We start from the raw sequence: 14,417 nt of genomic DNA on the forward strand, positions 1-14,417 counted from the left end.
AAGGACACTCTCAAGGTTTCTCTGAAGAACTTTGGAATTGATTGCATGACATGGGAGATACTGGCAAAGGACTGCCTACCATGGCATGTCTGCATCAAAGAAGGTGTTGTGTGCTTTATGAATGAAGCACAATTGCAGTAACTCAAAAGAAATATGTGATGTGCAAATTCAGAGACATCTCCACTCCAAATGTTCATGTAGACTATTTGTGCCCTACATGTGATAGAGTGTTCCAAGCTTGTAGTGGTCTGATCAGCCATAGTCAGACACACTGTACCTTGACTCCAACATAGTGATGTCATTTTGGTCCTCTTCAAGAATGAAGGGCAACAACCAACCAACCAGTTAACCAACATGGAGGGTGAACCCACCAACTCTCTAGATATTCTGTTTAATTTTTGAACAGTTAATTTTTAAGAAGTCTTTCTTGACATCAGACTTAAACTGTTCTTGTTGCAGCTTTCTGTTGCCTCTGGTTCTGTACTTTGGTACAACTCGAATAAATTTGAACCTTTCTTCACATGATAGACCTTCAGATATTTGAAGACAGCTATCATGACCTCCTGAGTCTTCTCCAGTATTAAACATCTCCTGTTCCTTTAACCAATCTTCATATAACATGGATTCAAGACCTTTACATCCTAGTTGCCCTCTTGGACATCATCTGCTGTTTTCATTTGGTTTTTAATTTTTTTAGCTCCCTCTTTAATTCTTCAGGGAATTCTTGTTGGACTTGTGTACAGGCTGCATTTATCTTTGAGGCTTTGCTTATAGATTTTTTTGAGTCATTGTTTTCTTTGTTGCAATAATAGCTCTTTATTGTTGGGACTCTTTGTTTGCTCATTGTTCCAGATTACTTCTTGACTTTGGACTTTAAATTAGAGCTGGGCTCTGTTCACTTCAGGAAGGTGAGGGTGGTCTGACTTAAAGTCCTTTTGCAGCTTTCAGTGTTCTGGCTGGGATCCTGAAAGCTTTCAGTGCCCCCAGAGTGTCTGGGGCAAGGTCTGTTCACAACCTTCCCTGTCTGAATTCTTCAAGTTCCTGACCCAGATTTGGGTCTCTTGGCTTGTTTCTGGTTGAGAGTTTCATTATACTGCTGCTTGACTCTCCGAGAGGCTCTGGAAGTTCAGGATCCCCTCTGGTCTGGGATGCTGCGTTTGGTCTTCCCAGAACTTGCTCCATATCCCCCTTAAGACTGTTCTTCTCTGCTCTGGATTTGTGACCCAGCACTGGGTCCCGGATAGCAGTGCTACCAGAAGATGCCCATTCTTGCAACTGCTTAGGGATCCCCCAGGACTTCTTTTTGTTCTGTCTTGGCCTTTTCTCAGTCCCTAGTTGCTGAATTAGTTCCTGGAGTCCCCTAGTCCCCTGACCACTGAAAAGTACTTTCTTGTGGCACAGCCAATGCTCCTGGCCACACAGTAGCTTCGCAGTAGCTTCAGACCTCTGTATCTTCCTAAACCTCCTTGGACAGTTTACGTATGGAAAACTGACTCTGTAACTTTTTGACTTTCCCAGTCAGAATTCTGGCACATTCTCTAGACCTGTGTTGACTAGGTGTGAGAAGAAAAGTAGACTCAAATGTTTCCTCTCACTCTGCCATTTTTGCTCTGCCCAAAATAGAAATTCAAAGTACTTATCAGTAAGTATTTAAGAAGAAATTGTGAGGTGCTGTGCTTTTTTTGGGGGGTGTGAAGAGAGAAACAGAGACACACACACACACACATTCTCTTTCTCTCTCTCTCTCTCTCTCTCTCTCTCTCTCTCCCTCCCTCCCTCCCTCCCTCTCTCTCCCTCTCCCCTCCAACAGATGGCTGGATAATTGAAATTCCTCATCAGTACTATACCTTTGGGCTCGCTTTCATCCCACCAAGTCTCACTGATACTGGTGAGGTCAAGTTTGCATCCTTGCATTAAAACTTCTAGTTTTTCTTGTTTATTGGCTAAACGTTGGGCATTTGTATATAAACAATTGAGGCCATACTTTTGGCTCCCTGGATTTTCGTCGTGGGGTGTTTCAGTTGTTCTCCCTTTATTGTAGCTGTACTCTGTGGTATTTAACTTGGGAGATATACATAGGTGGCCTCCCTCATCTTTTTTAGCTTAAAGCACTTTTGATTAGAATTGTGATACTTGTCACCAGCCTTGGTCTGGTTGGTTTCATCTCTGGCCAGGAATCTGTCATTTCTTTATTTTAAGCTGTGGTCCTGAAATCCAAATCTTATTTTCAGATACCACCTTCTTAGCCAGCTGTTCATTTCCCAGTTTCATTTTTCTCATCTACATACCTTGCCTTCAGTGTGCTACAATGAGGAAAATACAGCTTTGATCTTCGTTTTATTTATGCCTGATTCTTTATTAGCAATATTCTTTAGGTTCCTTCTGGCAGTATCTTTTTGTGCCCCTGTACATCACCAGAAGTGGTGAGCTGTTATCTATTTTAATAAGTTTTAAGAAGTTCTGTGTTAGATCTCAAATAACTGCCCATGAAAGACATTTCATTTGTGTGGTTGTCAGGTTGATAAATAGTACTCTAAATACCTGAGCAGGGAATTGCTCTTTCCTTGCTTCAGCCTTTGCTGAATGGTAGCTTTATGGCTCTCTATTATGTCAGTTATTGCAGGACTAGCAGCTTCTTCCTCCAGAGTATCCAGCTCCCTTCTTCATGAAGAGTCTCAAATTCTCTTTAGGATTGAATTGTACAAGTGCCTGTTTCATTCTCTTTTTTTCTCTGTCATTCTGTAACATGTAGCCTCTCTTTTTGTTCAAATCTCTTTTTTTCCTCCAATGAAGCCTTAATTTCTGTTTCCTTGGAATGTGCAGATTTTTCATGTTTCATCACTTTCAACCTTACATTTGGAACAAAGATTACAGTCACTCATCTCTGGCAGAAATATAAATATTGCACACTCAACACATGTCACATCAGTTTCCTTAATATTTATAAGAGCTAAAATTTTTAGCCTTTTAAAAAAATCTACTTGTAGGTGTTTACATCTTAACCTTAAAAATCTGGTTAAACCTTTTACAACCAGTTATCTCTAATTAATTTTTGCTTCTTAATTATGTGACATTCCCACTCAACTTCCTTCCTTAGTCTCAACCACTCCCTGCATAACCACCCCTAGCTACCCTTCAGCTTAAGAATATCCTCCTATCTTGTAAAATAAATAGGGGGTGACTTCTGGTACTAAGATGGTGTAGTAAGGCAGGAACTCCCTGGAGCCTTCCCAAGTACCCCTCCAAATAACTTGAAAACTACCTCAGAATTGATTTAGGAGTGGAAAGCAGCTTACCAGCTTAGCAGGAAAGGTGTCATTCAGGAAAGGTGAGATTAGCAGCCTGCCTCACAGCAGGGGGCCTACAGCTGGGCTCCAAGCCCTGGGGTAATCTACGAGAGATGCCCCACTGCCCAGCAAACTAGCATCAGTTCTGGTGGCTAGTCAGCAGCCTGTGCTGCACAGCAAGGCCCCACTCCAGTGTCCCCACCCCCAGTTCAGACCATTAGCCAGGCCTTGCCCCCATTGCTGATAAGCAGTGAGACCCCACCTCTGAGGCTGGCCAGCATCGAGATCCCACACCCAGGGGAGGCCAACAGGGAGGCCTTGCCCCCCAGTGCAAGCCAGTAGTTAGGCTCTGAAACCTAATGAAAGACAACAGCAAGGCCCAAGCCCTGGCACGAGAAACTTGGGACAGTGCAGTCATAGAGCCCAACTCTCACATAAAAATGCCAAATCACAAAATAAGCAGAAAAAATGAGCAAACAAACAAATAAGACCTTGACTATAGAAAGTTACTGTGGTGACAAGGAGGATCAAGGCACAAACGTAGAACAGGAAACAGTGTCAAAATGGATACATGTGAGACCTCAAAGTAAAATGCAACTTTATCTCAGATCTCAAAAGAACTCCTAGAAGAGCTTAAAGAGGATTTTAAAGAGCAAATTAAAGAAGTGGAAGAAAAATTGAGGAAAGAAATGAGAGTAATGCAAGATAGTCATGAAAAAAGTGTCAATAGCTTCTTAAAAGAAATATTAAAAATGGAAACATATACAAAAATTCATTGAAGAAAATAATTCTTTAAAAAATAGAACTGACCAAATGGAAAAGGAGGTACAAAAGCTCATAGAAGAAAATAATGTCTTAAAAATTAGAATTGGGCAAGTGGAGGTTAAGAACTTTATGAAACATTAAGATATGATAAAACAAAATCAAAGGAATAAAAAAAAAATAGAAAAAATGTGAACCCTTTCATTGGAAAAACAACTGACCTGGAAAATATATCCATGAGAGATAAGAATTATCGGGCTATCTGAAAGCTGTGATTTAAAAAAAAAAAAGCCTGAACAACATTGTTTGAGAAATTATCAAGGAAAACTGCCCTCTTATCCTAGAACCAGAGCACAAAATAGAAATTGAAAGAATTCACTTATCAACACCTGGAAGAGATCCCAAAATGAAAACTCCCAGAAACATCATAGCCAAATTCCAGAGCTCCTGCTCAAGGTGAAAGTAGTGCAAGTAGCCAAAAAGAAACAATTTAGATATTGTGGTTCTGCAGTCAGGATTACACAGGATTTGGCAGCTTCCACATTAAAGAACTGGAAGACTTGGAATATCATGTATGATGTTCCAGAAGGCAAAGGAGTTAGGATTATAATGAAGAATCACCTATCCAGCAAAACTGGGAAGTCTTCAGGGCAAAAAAAATGAACATTTAACAAAATATAGAATTTTCAAGCATTCCTAATTAAAAGACCAGACCTGAATAAAAAATTTGATCTTCAAATATAAGACTCAAGGGAAACATAAATAGGTTAACAAAAAAAAAGAAACTAGAAAGAGAAAACATAAGAATCAATAAGATTAAACTGTTCATATTTCTATATGACAAGATAATATTTGTAACTCGTAACCTTATAACTATAAGAGCAATTAAGAAGGAACAGATGTAGGGTGACTTTGATGGTATGATGCCAAAAAAAACCCCAAAAAGCAAAATAAAGAGGTGAGAAAGAAGATTGCACTGGGAAAAGAATGAAGGGAAAGATAGAATGGGGTCAATTATCTCACATAAAAGAAGTTTGAAAGGGCTATTATAATGAAAGGAAAAATGGGGGGAAAGACAGGTAAAGCTTGAACCTTACTCATCATTGACTCAAAGAGGGAATAACACATACACTTCTGTTAGATACAGAAATCTAGCTTACCCTATAAGGAATTAAAAAGGGTCAGGGATAAGAGAAAGGAGGCAGGGACTGATAGAAGGGAGGGTGGGTTGGGGAAGGTGGTGATCAGAAATAAAATGTGAAGAGGGGCAGGGTGAAGGTGAGAGAGAAAGAGTGGGGAGATAAACAAGTTAACAATAGGATGGAGGGAAATTCACAGTTATCATAACTATAAATGTGAATGGGATGAATTCATAAAAAGGAAGTAGTAGAATGGATTAAAAATATAATACTACAATATGTTGTTTACAAAAAATACATTTGAACCACAGACACACACAGGGTAAAAGTAAGGGACTAGAGCAGGATCTGTTATGCTTCAGCTGAAGCACCAAATGATATATAACATCTAAATTTCTGAAGTTAAATGAATGACAGGAGGAAATAGAGAGTAAAACCTTACTAGTGGGGGACTTCAACTTTCCCTTCTCAGAGCTAGATAAATCTAACCAATAAATAAACAAGAAAGAAGTTAAGGAGATGAATAGAATTCTGGAAAAGTTAAATATGATATATCTCTGGAGAAAACTGAATGGGAACAGAAATGAATATACCTTTTTCTCAGCAATACATGACACCTACACAAAAACTGACCCATCTAGGAGGGCATTGTCTATTTCCTCCTGTAACTCATTCAACTTCTTCAAATATTTAGATGCTTTATCATTTGGTACATGTATATTTGGTATTTATATGACCTCATTTTCTGTGGTACTTTTCATCAAGGCATAGTTTCCTTATGTCTTTTAATTAGGTCTATTTTTACTTTTGTCTGAGATCATGATTGCTACTCCTGCTTTTTTTTTTTTTTTGCTTCAGCATAATAGGTTCTGCTCCAGCCTCTTACTTTTGTCCTCTATATATCTCTCTACTTCAAATGTGTTTCTTGTAAACAATACATTGTTGGATTCTGTTTTTTAATCCATTCTGCTGTTTCCTTCTTTTTGGTGAGTCATTCCATTCAAATTTATAATTATGATGACTGTGTATTTCCCTTCATACTATTTTCCCAATGTTTGTCTTTTTCCCCCCTTTCTTACCTTTACCTCTTCTCTCCTCACAAGTGTTTTACTTCTGATCACTGCCTTCCCCAATATACCCTCACTTTTATCAGTCCCCTCTGGCCCCACTTCTCTTATCCCCTTTTTACTTCCTTATAAGTTAAGATAGATTTCTGTATCCAACTGAGCATGTATGTTATTCCTTCTTTGAATCAGTTTTGATGGGAGTAAGTTTTAAGCTTTGCTCGCCATGCTCCCACATCTTTTATAATAGCTTTATCATGCCTCTTTTATGTAGAATAATTTACCCCATTCAGTCTTTTCCCCTCCTCCTTCCAGTGAAGTTTTCTTTCTCAACCCTTTATTTTGTTTGAGTATCATCCCATCAAAGTCATGTAATAGTCACAACCTCTGTCTACATATACTCCTTATATTAGTATAATATATAATAATATTAGTATAGCCTTTGACCCAGAAATACTAGTACTAGGTTTATATCTCAGAGATTTAAAAGAGAAAAGAACCTGTTTGTACAAAAAAGTTTAGAGCAGTTCTTTTTGTGGTTACTAAGAACTGAAAATGGAAGGGATGCCAATCAATTGGAGAATAGCTGAACAAGTTGTGATATGTGGTTGTGATGGAATATTATTGAGCTATATAAGAATTGACAAGTGGGATAATTGCAGAAAAATGTGAAAAGATATGCATGAACTGATGCAAAGTAAAGTGAGCAGAACCAGGAGAACACTGTATACAGTAACAGCAATATTATTGACTTAACTATTCTTAGCAATCAAATGTTCCAAGACAGTTCCAAAGGACTCATAATGAAGCATACTATCCACTTTAAGAGAAAGAATTGATAGTCTGAATACAGACTGAAGCATACTGTTTTTCTCTTCCTTTCTTCCCTCCTTTCTCTTCTTTCTTTTCCTCCCTCTCCCTTCCTCCCTTCCTTTCTCCCTTCCTTTCTTATTTCCTTCCTTCCTTCCTCATTTGATTTTTCTTGTACAAAATAACTAATGGGAATGTTTTATATGATTGCACATGTATAACCTATATTAGATTGCTTACCATCTCAGGGCAGGAGTAGGGATAGAGGGTCAAAGACAGAAAATTTGAAACTCAAAGCTTTTTTAAAAAATGTTAAAAATGGTTTTAGCATGTTACTAAGGAAAAAATAAAATAGTATTAGTAAAAAAAAAAATAAACTAGGAGGCAGCTAGGTGGCACCGTGGATAGCATGCTAGACCTGGAGTCAGGAAGACTCATCTTCTTGAGTTCAGATCTGGTCTCAGACACTAAATCCGTGACCCTAGGCAAGTCAGTTAACCCTTTTCCCAGTTTCCTCATCTGTAAAATGAGCTGGAGAAGGAAATGGCAAACTACTCCAGTATCTTTGCCAAGAAAACCCTAAATGGGGCCACAAAGAGACATGACTAAAAAAAACCAAACAACTGAACATCAGTCTGCCCACCCACCAATCCAATCATTTTGATTTCATTTTTCTTCTCCTTTCCTTTCTCATTTACCCTGTTTTAAAAAAAATTTATTTTTAGTTTTCAGCATTCACTTTTATAGTATTCTGAGTTTTAAATTTTTCCTTCCTCCTCCACAAGACAGTATGCAATGTGGTGTAGGCCATATATGGACAATCATATTAAACATATTTCCACATTAATTATGTTGTAAAGAAGAATTAGAACCAAAAAGAAAAACCATGAGAAAGAAAAAAAAAAGGAAAAATAGTCTGCGTCAATCTGCATTCAGACTCCATAGTTCTTTCTCTGGATGTGGACAGCATTTTCCCTTATGAGTGTTTTGGAATTGCCTTAGATCATTGCATTGCTGAGAAGAGCTGAGTCTATCAAAGTTGGCTGTTGCACAGTTTGCTGTTACTGTGTACAGTGTTTTCTTGGTTCTGCTTCACTCAGCATCAGTTCATGTGAGTCTTTCCAAGTTTTTTAAAGTCTGCCTGTTCATCATTTATTATAATACGATATTATTCCATTACATTCTTATACCACAACTTGTTTAGCCATTTCCCAATTGATGGGCATCCCCTCAATTTCCAGTTCTTGAATACTACGAAAAGAGCCGCTGTAAATATTTTTGTACATGTGGGTCTTTTTCCTTTTTATGATCTCTTTGGGGTATAGCCCTTGAAGTGGTATTGCTTGGTCAATATAGCCTTTTGGATAAAGTTCCAAATTGCTCTCCAGAATAGATCAATTCACAACTCCACCAGCAATGAATTAGTATTCTAGTTTTCCCATGTCTTCTCCTACATTTATCATCTTCTTGTTTTGTCATGTTAGCCAATCTGATAGGTGTGATGTCGTACCTCAGAATTGTTTTAATTTGCACTTCTATAATCAACAGTGATTTAGAGCATTTTAAAAAATAAATTTATTTTAGTTGTCAACATTTACTTTGATAACCTTTAAATTTTCTCCACCTCCTTCCCCCCCAGTACAGCATGCAATCTGATATAGGTTTTACATATACATTCTTGTTAAACATATTTTCACATTAGTTATATTGTATAGGAGAATTAAAACAAATGGAGGAACCATGAGAAAGAAAAAACAAAACAAAAAGAGAGCAAATAGTCTGCTTCAATCTGCATTCAGACTCCATATTTCTCTGCAGTGTGGGTGGCATTTTCCATCGTAAGTCTTTTGGAACTGTTTTAGGTCCTTGCATTGCTGAGAAGAGCGAAGTCTGTTAAAGTCAGTCATTGTAAACTGTGGCTGTTACTGTGTACAATGTTCTCCTGGTTCTGCTCACTTCACTCACCATCAGTTCATATAAGTCTTTCTAGGTTTTTCTGCAGTTCGCCAGTTCATCATTTCTTATAACACAATAGTATTCTATTACATTCATATACCACAATTTGTTTAGCCATTCCCCAATTGACGGGCATCCCCTCTATTTCCAGTTCTTGGCCACCACAAAAGAAGGGCAGCTAGGTGGTGCAGTGGATAGAGCACCAGTATAGGAGTCAGGAGGACCTGAGTTCAAATCTCACCTCAGACACTTGACACTCACTAGTTGTGTGACCTTGGGCAAGTCACTTAACCCCAATTGCCTTATCCTGGGTCATCTCCAGTCATCCTGATGAATATCTGATCAGTGGATTCAGATGGCTTTGGAGAAGTGAGGCTGGTGACCTGCATAGTCCTCCCTTACTCAAAACAAAGTCAAGTGCAAGTCATGTCATCATTTCTGTGATGGCATGGTCTTCTTCGGCAATGAAGGATGAACACACACCACAAAAGAGCTGCTATTAATATTTTTGCACATATGGGTACTTTTCCCATTTTTATGATCTCTTTGGGATATGGCCCTAGAAGTGGTATTGCTAGGTCAAAAGAATATGCATATTTTTATAGCCTTTTGGGCAAAGTTCCAAATTGCTCTCCAGAATGGTTGGATCAGTTCACAACTCCACCAACAATGAATTAGTTTTCCCACATCTCCTCCAACAGTTACCATTTTTCTGTTTTGTTGTGTAAGCCAAACTGATAGGTGTGATATGATACCTCAGAGTTGTTTTGATTTGCATTTCTCTAATCAATAGTGAATTAGAGCATTTTTTCATATGACTATAGTTAGCTTTAATTTCTTCCTCTGAAAACTCCCTGTTCATATCCTTTGACCATTTATCAATTGGGGAATGACTTGTATTCTTATAAATTTGACTCAGTTCTCTACATATTTTGAAAATGAGGTCTTTATCAAAAACATTGGCAGTAAAAATTGTTTCCCAGCTTTCTTCTTCCCTTCTAAACTTGGTTGCATTGGCTCTTTCTGTGCAAAAACTTCTTAATTTAATGTAATCAAAGTTATCCATTTTGCTCATTTAACTTTTCTTACGTAACTTGTCTTTTCTTGCTTTTTCTCCTTTTCATTAATTTTATCTCTTCACATTCTACTTACTAATCTTCTTTAATGCTCTTTAATATTTTCACATTCTTCATTCTTGAGCCTTCTTGAGAGTCTGGGCTTAAAGATTGTTCTTCAGATTTTCTCTCCTCACTTTTCTCTCCCCTTCCCAAATTCAACCTCCCACCTTCTTCACTACTTTGAATACCTCCAAGTCACCTACACAGTTTTCTTCTACTTACTTAGCTCAAGTCCTTGTCACTTCTCTCACCCTTTCTCCTATAGAAAGCAGAAATAAAAATAAAAGTAGAAACAGTTGGGGCAAAGCAAGGACATTTTGATGCTCACACCATGTTAAGGATTTTTTTTTCAGTGATTCTGAGATCATTTGAAAACCCATTCATTCTGTTATTCTAGATCTTACTCATAAATAAGTGGTAGTCCTCACTTTAACTCATAAATCTGGTTATATAGAAGCTTATTTTATAGACTATGTAACAGCATAGATTTAGACCTGGAAAAGACCTCAGAGATCAGCTAGAGTCAAGTCCCTCATTTTACAGACAAAGAAAAGGTTTGGAGAGGTTACTTGCTCACAATCCCATAGGCAGCAAGTAGCATCCACACTGCTTCTGTTTGTCACAGATGTCACAAGTTCTTAGGATTAATATGCACTGAAATGTTAAATAAATTGGCAACAATGTGAGTTATTGAATCTAATTATTTAGAGTATCAATAGTATAAGCTAATTTAAGTTCTAGTTAAGTAGCAAAGTTAGAAACTAAAAGATGGATCTCTCAATAGGTAAGTCATGTAAGGATACGAACAAGTAATTTTGAAAAGAATTGCAACTTATCAACAACCATATGAAATATGGCCTAAATCACTAACAATAAGAAAAATAAAAATTGAAAGAACACTGTGGTTGATATGGTAAAAGTGACTGTGCTGTTAATTCTTTTTCACCCAGAGGTTCCACTACTGGATTTGTGTTTACCTAGTTATTCATAGTAGTACTTGTTTTGTGGCAGTTTTGTGGAAATAAAGTAGGTAATGGTTATTTGGGGAATATTTAAAAAATTGTGAGCATGCATATAATGGAATATTGTGTTGTAAGAAGTGGCCATTATGGAGAGTTTACAGAAGCATGGAGAGATCTGTATGAAGTGATACAGAGTGAAGTAAATAGTATAAAAGAACAATATAAACAAACAAAAAACTTTAAACACTGTCATTATAATGACCAGTCTTAGTTCTGGAGAAGATATGAGAAAAATGTATTTTATTTTTTGGAGGGAGGGGGAGAGAGAGAGAGTTTTATAAAATCAGTTTCGAGCTGTTTCAGTTGGTTTTGCTTAATTATTTTCTTTGTTGCAAAGAAAAGCTCATTGTTGGAAAGGATCACTGACAAGGGACAGGGTAAATACAGATGACTGGAAGAAAAAAAATTTTTTTTTAATTAAAAGGCAGATAATCTTTAATGAAGAGAAAGCCATGAAACCTAGATAGTAATCGTGATTATAATTTCTGAAATTAACAGACATAGTGGTACTCGTTAAAAAGGGTAACTCATTTTTTAAGACTTGAAGCAAAAATTGAGGTGTATTTTTTTAACATCTACATAATCTTAATATGGTTCTTTTTCATCCAAAGCATCCAAAAAATCCATTGGTATCATTTAATAATCCTCACATTATTAGTCTATTATACAAATCAACAAAGCCTTGCTTTTTGCACTAGTTAATATTCATGTACATTATTAGTAAATAAGCAGAATGATGATATGCAATAAACTCAATATATCAGTGCTTTTAGATTTTGGTGCATTAAATTTTTTTTTTCCTTAAGGTGAAGCATCTGTACTGGCTACCTTCTCTGTGACAGTAGGAAAAAAACAAGTTCCTGTAGCTGGCTGCAGAGTCCAAAAGGGACAATTAGAAAAAAAGATGAAATTTAAATTAATTCGTAATGGATGTGTTATTTGGAAAGGTAAGTAAAAATTGTTTCCTTTTCTATGTGTTTTGGTGGATTGCAGTATTCAACAGAAGTGGTACAGAACCAAATTTTAAAATTGTATTCAGATTCTTTTTATGACTCTCATGATTACAGCTTTTAATAACTCTCCTCAAGCTATTGAACTTATCTTTTTTTTTGGTCATAATAAAATTTAGTCTTGGACTTAACCTTAAATAATCTCATCTCCTGAGATTTGGAAATCTTGTCAGTTTTTCTTGTGATGGTTATTTCCTTTGTAATTTCTATTTCTAGTATGAAATGTATAATGTTATATTGCTTTTCATTAAATATCAAAAATAATTTTTATTATCACCATTAGAAGATAACTAGTATTTACGTTGTTTGGATTTTGTAATCATTTTCAGTATTGACAGTAAAATAACCTAAGTTAAGAGGTTAAAGTTAAAGTTAAGAGGTTAAATGACTTACTTCCAAAGGTCACACAGTAGGTCAGGAACTTGAGAAGTGTTAAAATTCTCTTCCTGGCCTTTATAGTAGGAATGTTTCTACTATACCTCAGTTATTCAAAGACATAGATATGTCCTCCAGATTGTTTTTTAAAAGATCAGATCTAATGGGTAATTAATGGTTAAATGACTTATGTCAACCATAGGGGATATTGTCAGTTGATTTTATCCTTGTCCCTATTCTATTCAGTATCTTTATCAATGAATTCAATGAAAGCCTATGTGGCATGCTTATTCAATATGCAGGTGACAGAGCAAGGAGACTGGTAATAGATTGGATACAATTGGGATCCCCCCAAATCACAAATCAGAACAAATTGACGAACCTAATGAAATTTAATAGGGATGATAAAGTCTTATACCTGAGTTTAAAAAACCAGTTGCACAGGAATGAGAGATAAATGGATAAGGACCTGGGAATCATAGTGACCAGTGAAAGCTTTTCAGTAATGGCAGTCACATATAAAGAACTTTTGACAAGCTGAAGTAGCTGTCTTCAAGTATTTCCCAAACCTTAAATCTTAATGCCTTCCTCCTGGTCTTATCTTGTGCATGTTGTCTTCCCCATTAGACTGTGAACTGCTTGAGAATAGGGACTGTTCTTTGCCTTTTTGTGTACCCCCAGTGTTGAGCAGTGTCTGGAATATAATGTCTGTTGATTTGCCAACAATCTTGTGGAAGAGGCCTTAGGAGCTGTGGATAAAGCAGCTCACCATGAGTGAGATAAGATGGGCTGCCCTGAGAAGTAATGAATTCCCTTTCACTGAAAGTCAGGTGGACCCCAGGGTTGGGGATGATGCCTGATGCCAGGAAGCACTCATAATTCAGATGGGGACTAGATTCTGATTTCAAAGATGATTTCTTGAATATACCGTTAAAATCTACCTAATCCTATGCCTTAGAAACAAAATAAACCTTTCAAACAGCTATTCTGTTTTAAATCAGTTCTGATAGCTGGAATGTTTTATTTTTTAGGGTTGTTAACTTCACTCAAGCATCATAAAGATGATGTTTCAGTCATAAAAACTGGAATGGATTGTGGTCTAAGTTTGGATGAAGCACAAATTGAGTTTAAGACTGGAGATGAAATTATTTGCTTTGAAGAGAAGGAAGTTTTACAGAAGACTTCTTGGGATCCAGGATTTTGAATTGTTACATTAAAAAATGTAACTGAACTTATTAATACTCTGCTTTATTTATTATAGAGCACCTTCATGTATATTTACTTTTAATACTTTTGGAAAAAAAGTGCTGGAAATAACTAAATACTTTGTAGCCCTTTGCTGTTTTATACTCATTTAACATTTGTTGGATACTTTCAAATCATACCTTCTATTGTGCCAAGAGTTGTCAGTTCAGTGAAAAAAATTTGACAAAACAGACTATTATCTAAATTTCTCACATTGCCTTAATGTTTCATGTAAAATTATTTTAAGGAGACTATACGTGCTAGGAGACAAAGTACAACTAAAAGGGGTACTGTGTAAACCCTTTTTGGTACACAACTTTAAAAAGTCCAACAGTCTTTTCTCTAGTTGCTGTTATGTTCTGGAGTGGCTGGAAGCACTGAGAGTCTTAAGGTACTTGGCCAGGATTGAATGGCTCATACTCAGATCTTCCTGATTCCAAGATCAACTGCCTCATCATTTATTTTAAGGGAGGAAAAAGGTGAAGATGCTTTGAAATACAGGGTTTCCTAGCGTAGTTTAATGCTACTGGGATAATCTTTATACATAAAATGTTACAGGAAAGGACATTAGAAATGACTGGGTAATATAGTGGATGGAGCCCTGGGACTTGAGTCAGGAAGACACATCT

General features: G+C 36.7%; 1 protein-coding gene across 4 annotated transcripts in view; it reads left to right on the plus strand.

Moving 5' to 3' along the window:
* The window catches only part of MTIF2 (mitochondrial translational initiation factor 2), a 37,561-nt gene extending 23,783 nt beyond the window's left edge, over positions 1-13,778 (plus strand). For all 4 annotated transcript variants that reach the window (XM_072635537.1, XM_072635538.1, XM_072635536.1 and 1 more), the window contains exons 13-14: positions 11,965-12,105; positions 13,575-13,778. In XM_072635537.1, coding sequence (XP_072491638.1) covers positions 11,965-12,105; positions 13,575-13,747 — 314 coding nt within the window. In that variant the 3' untranslated portion in view covers positions 13,748-13,778. The remainder of the gene's footprint in view (positions 1-11,964; positions 12,106-13,574) is intronic.
* Positions 13,779-14,417: the final 639 nt, after the last annotated feature.

This window comes from Notamacropus eugenii, chromosome 1 (genome assembly GCF_028372415.1).
Source record: "Notamacropus eugenii isolate mMacEug1 chromosome 1, mMacEug1.pri_v2, whole genome shotgun sequence".
Lineage (NCBI taxonomy): Eukaryota > Metazoa > Chordata > Mammalia > Diprotodontia > Macropodidae > Notamacropus > Notamacropus eugenii.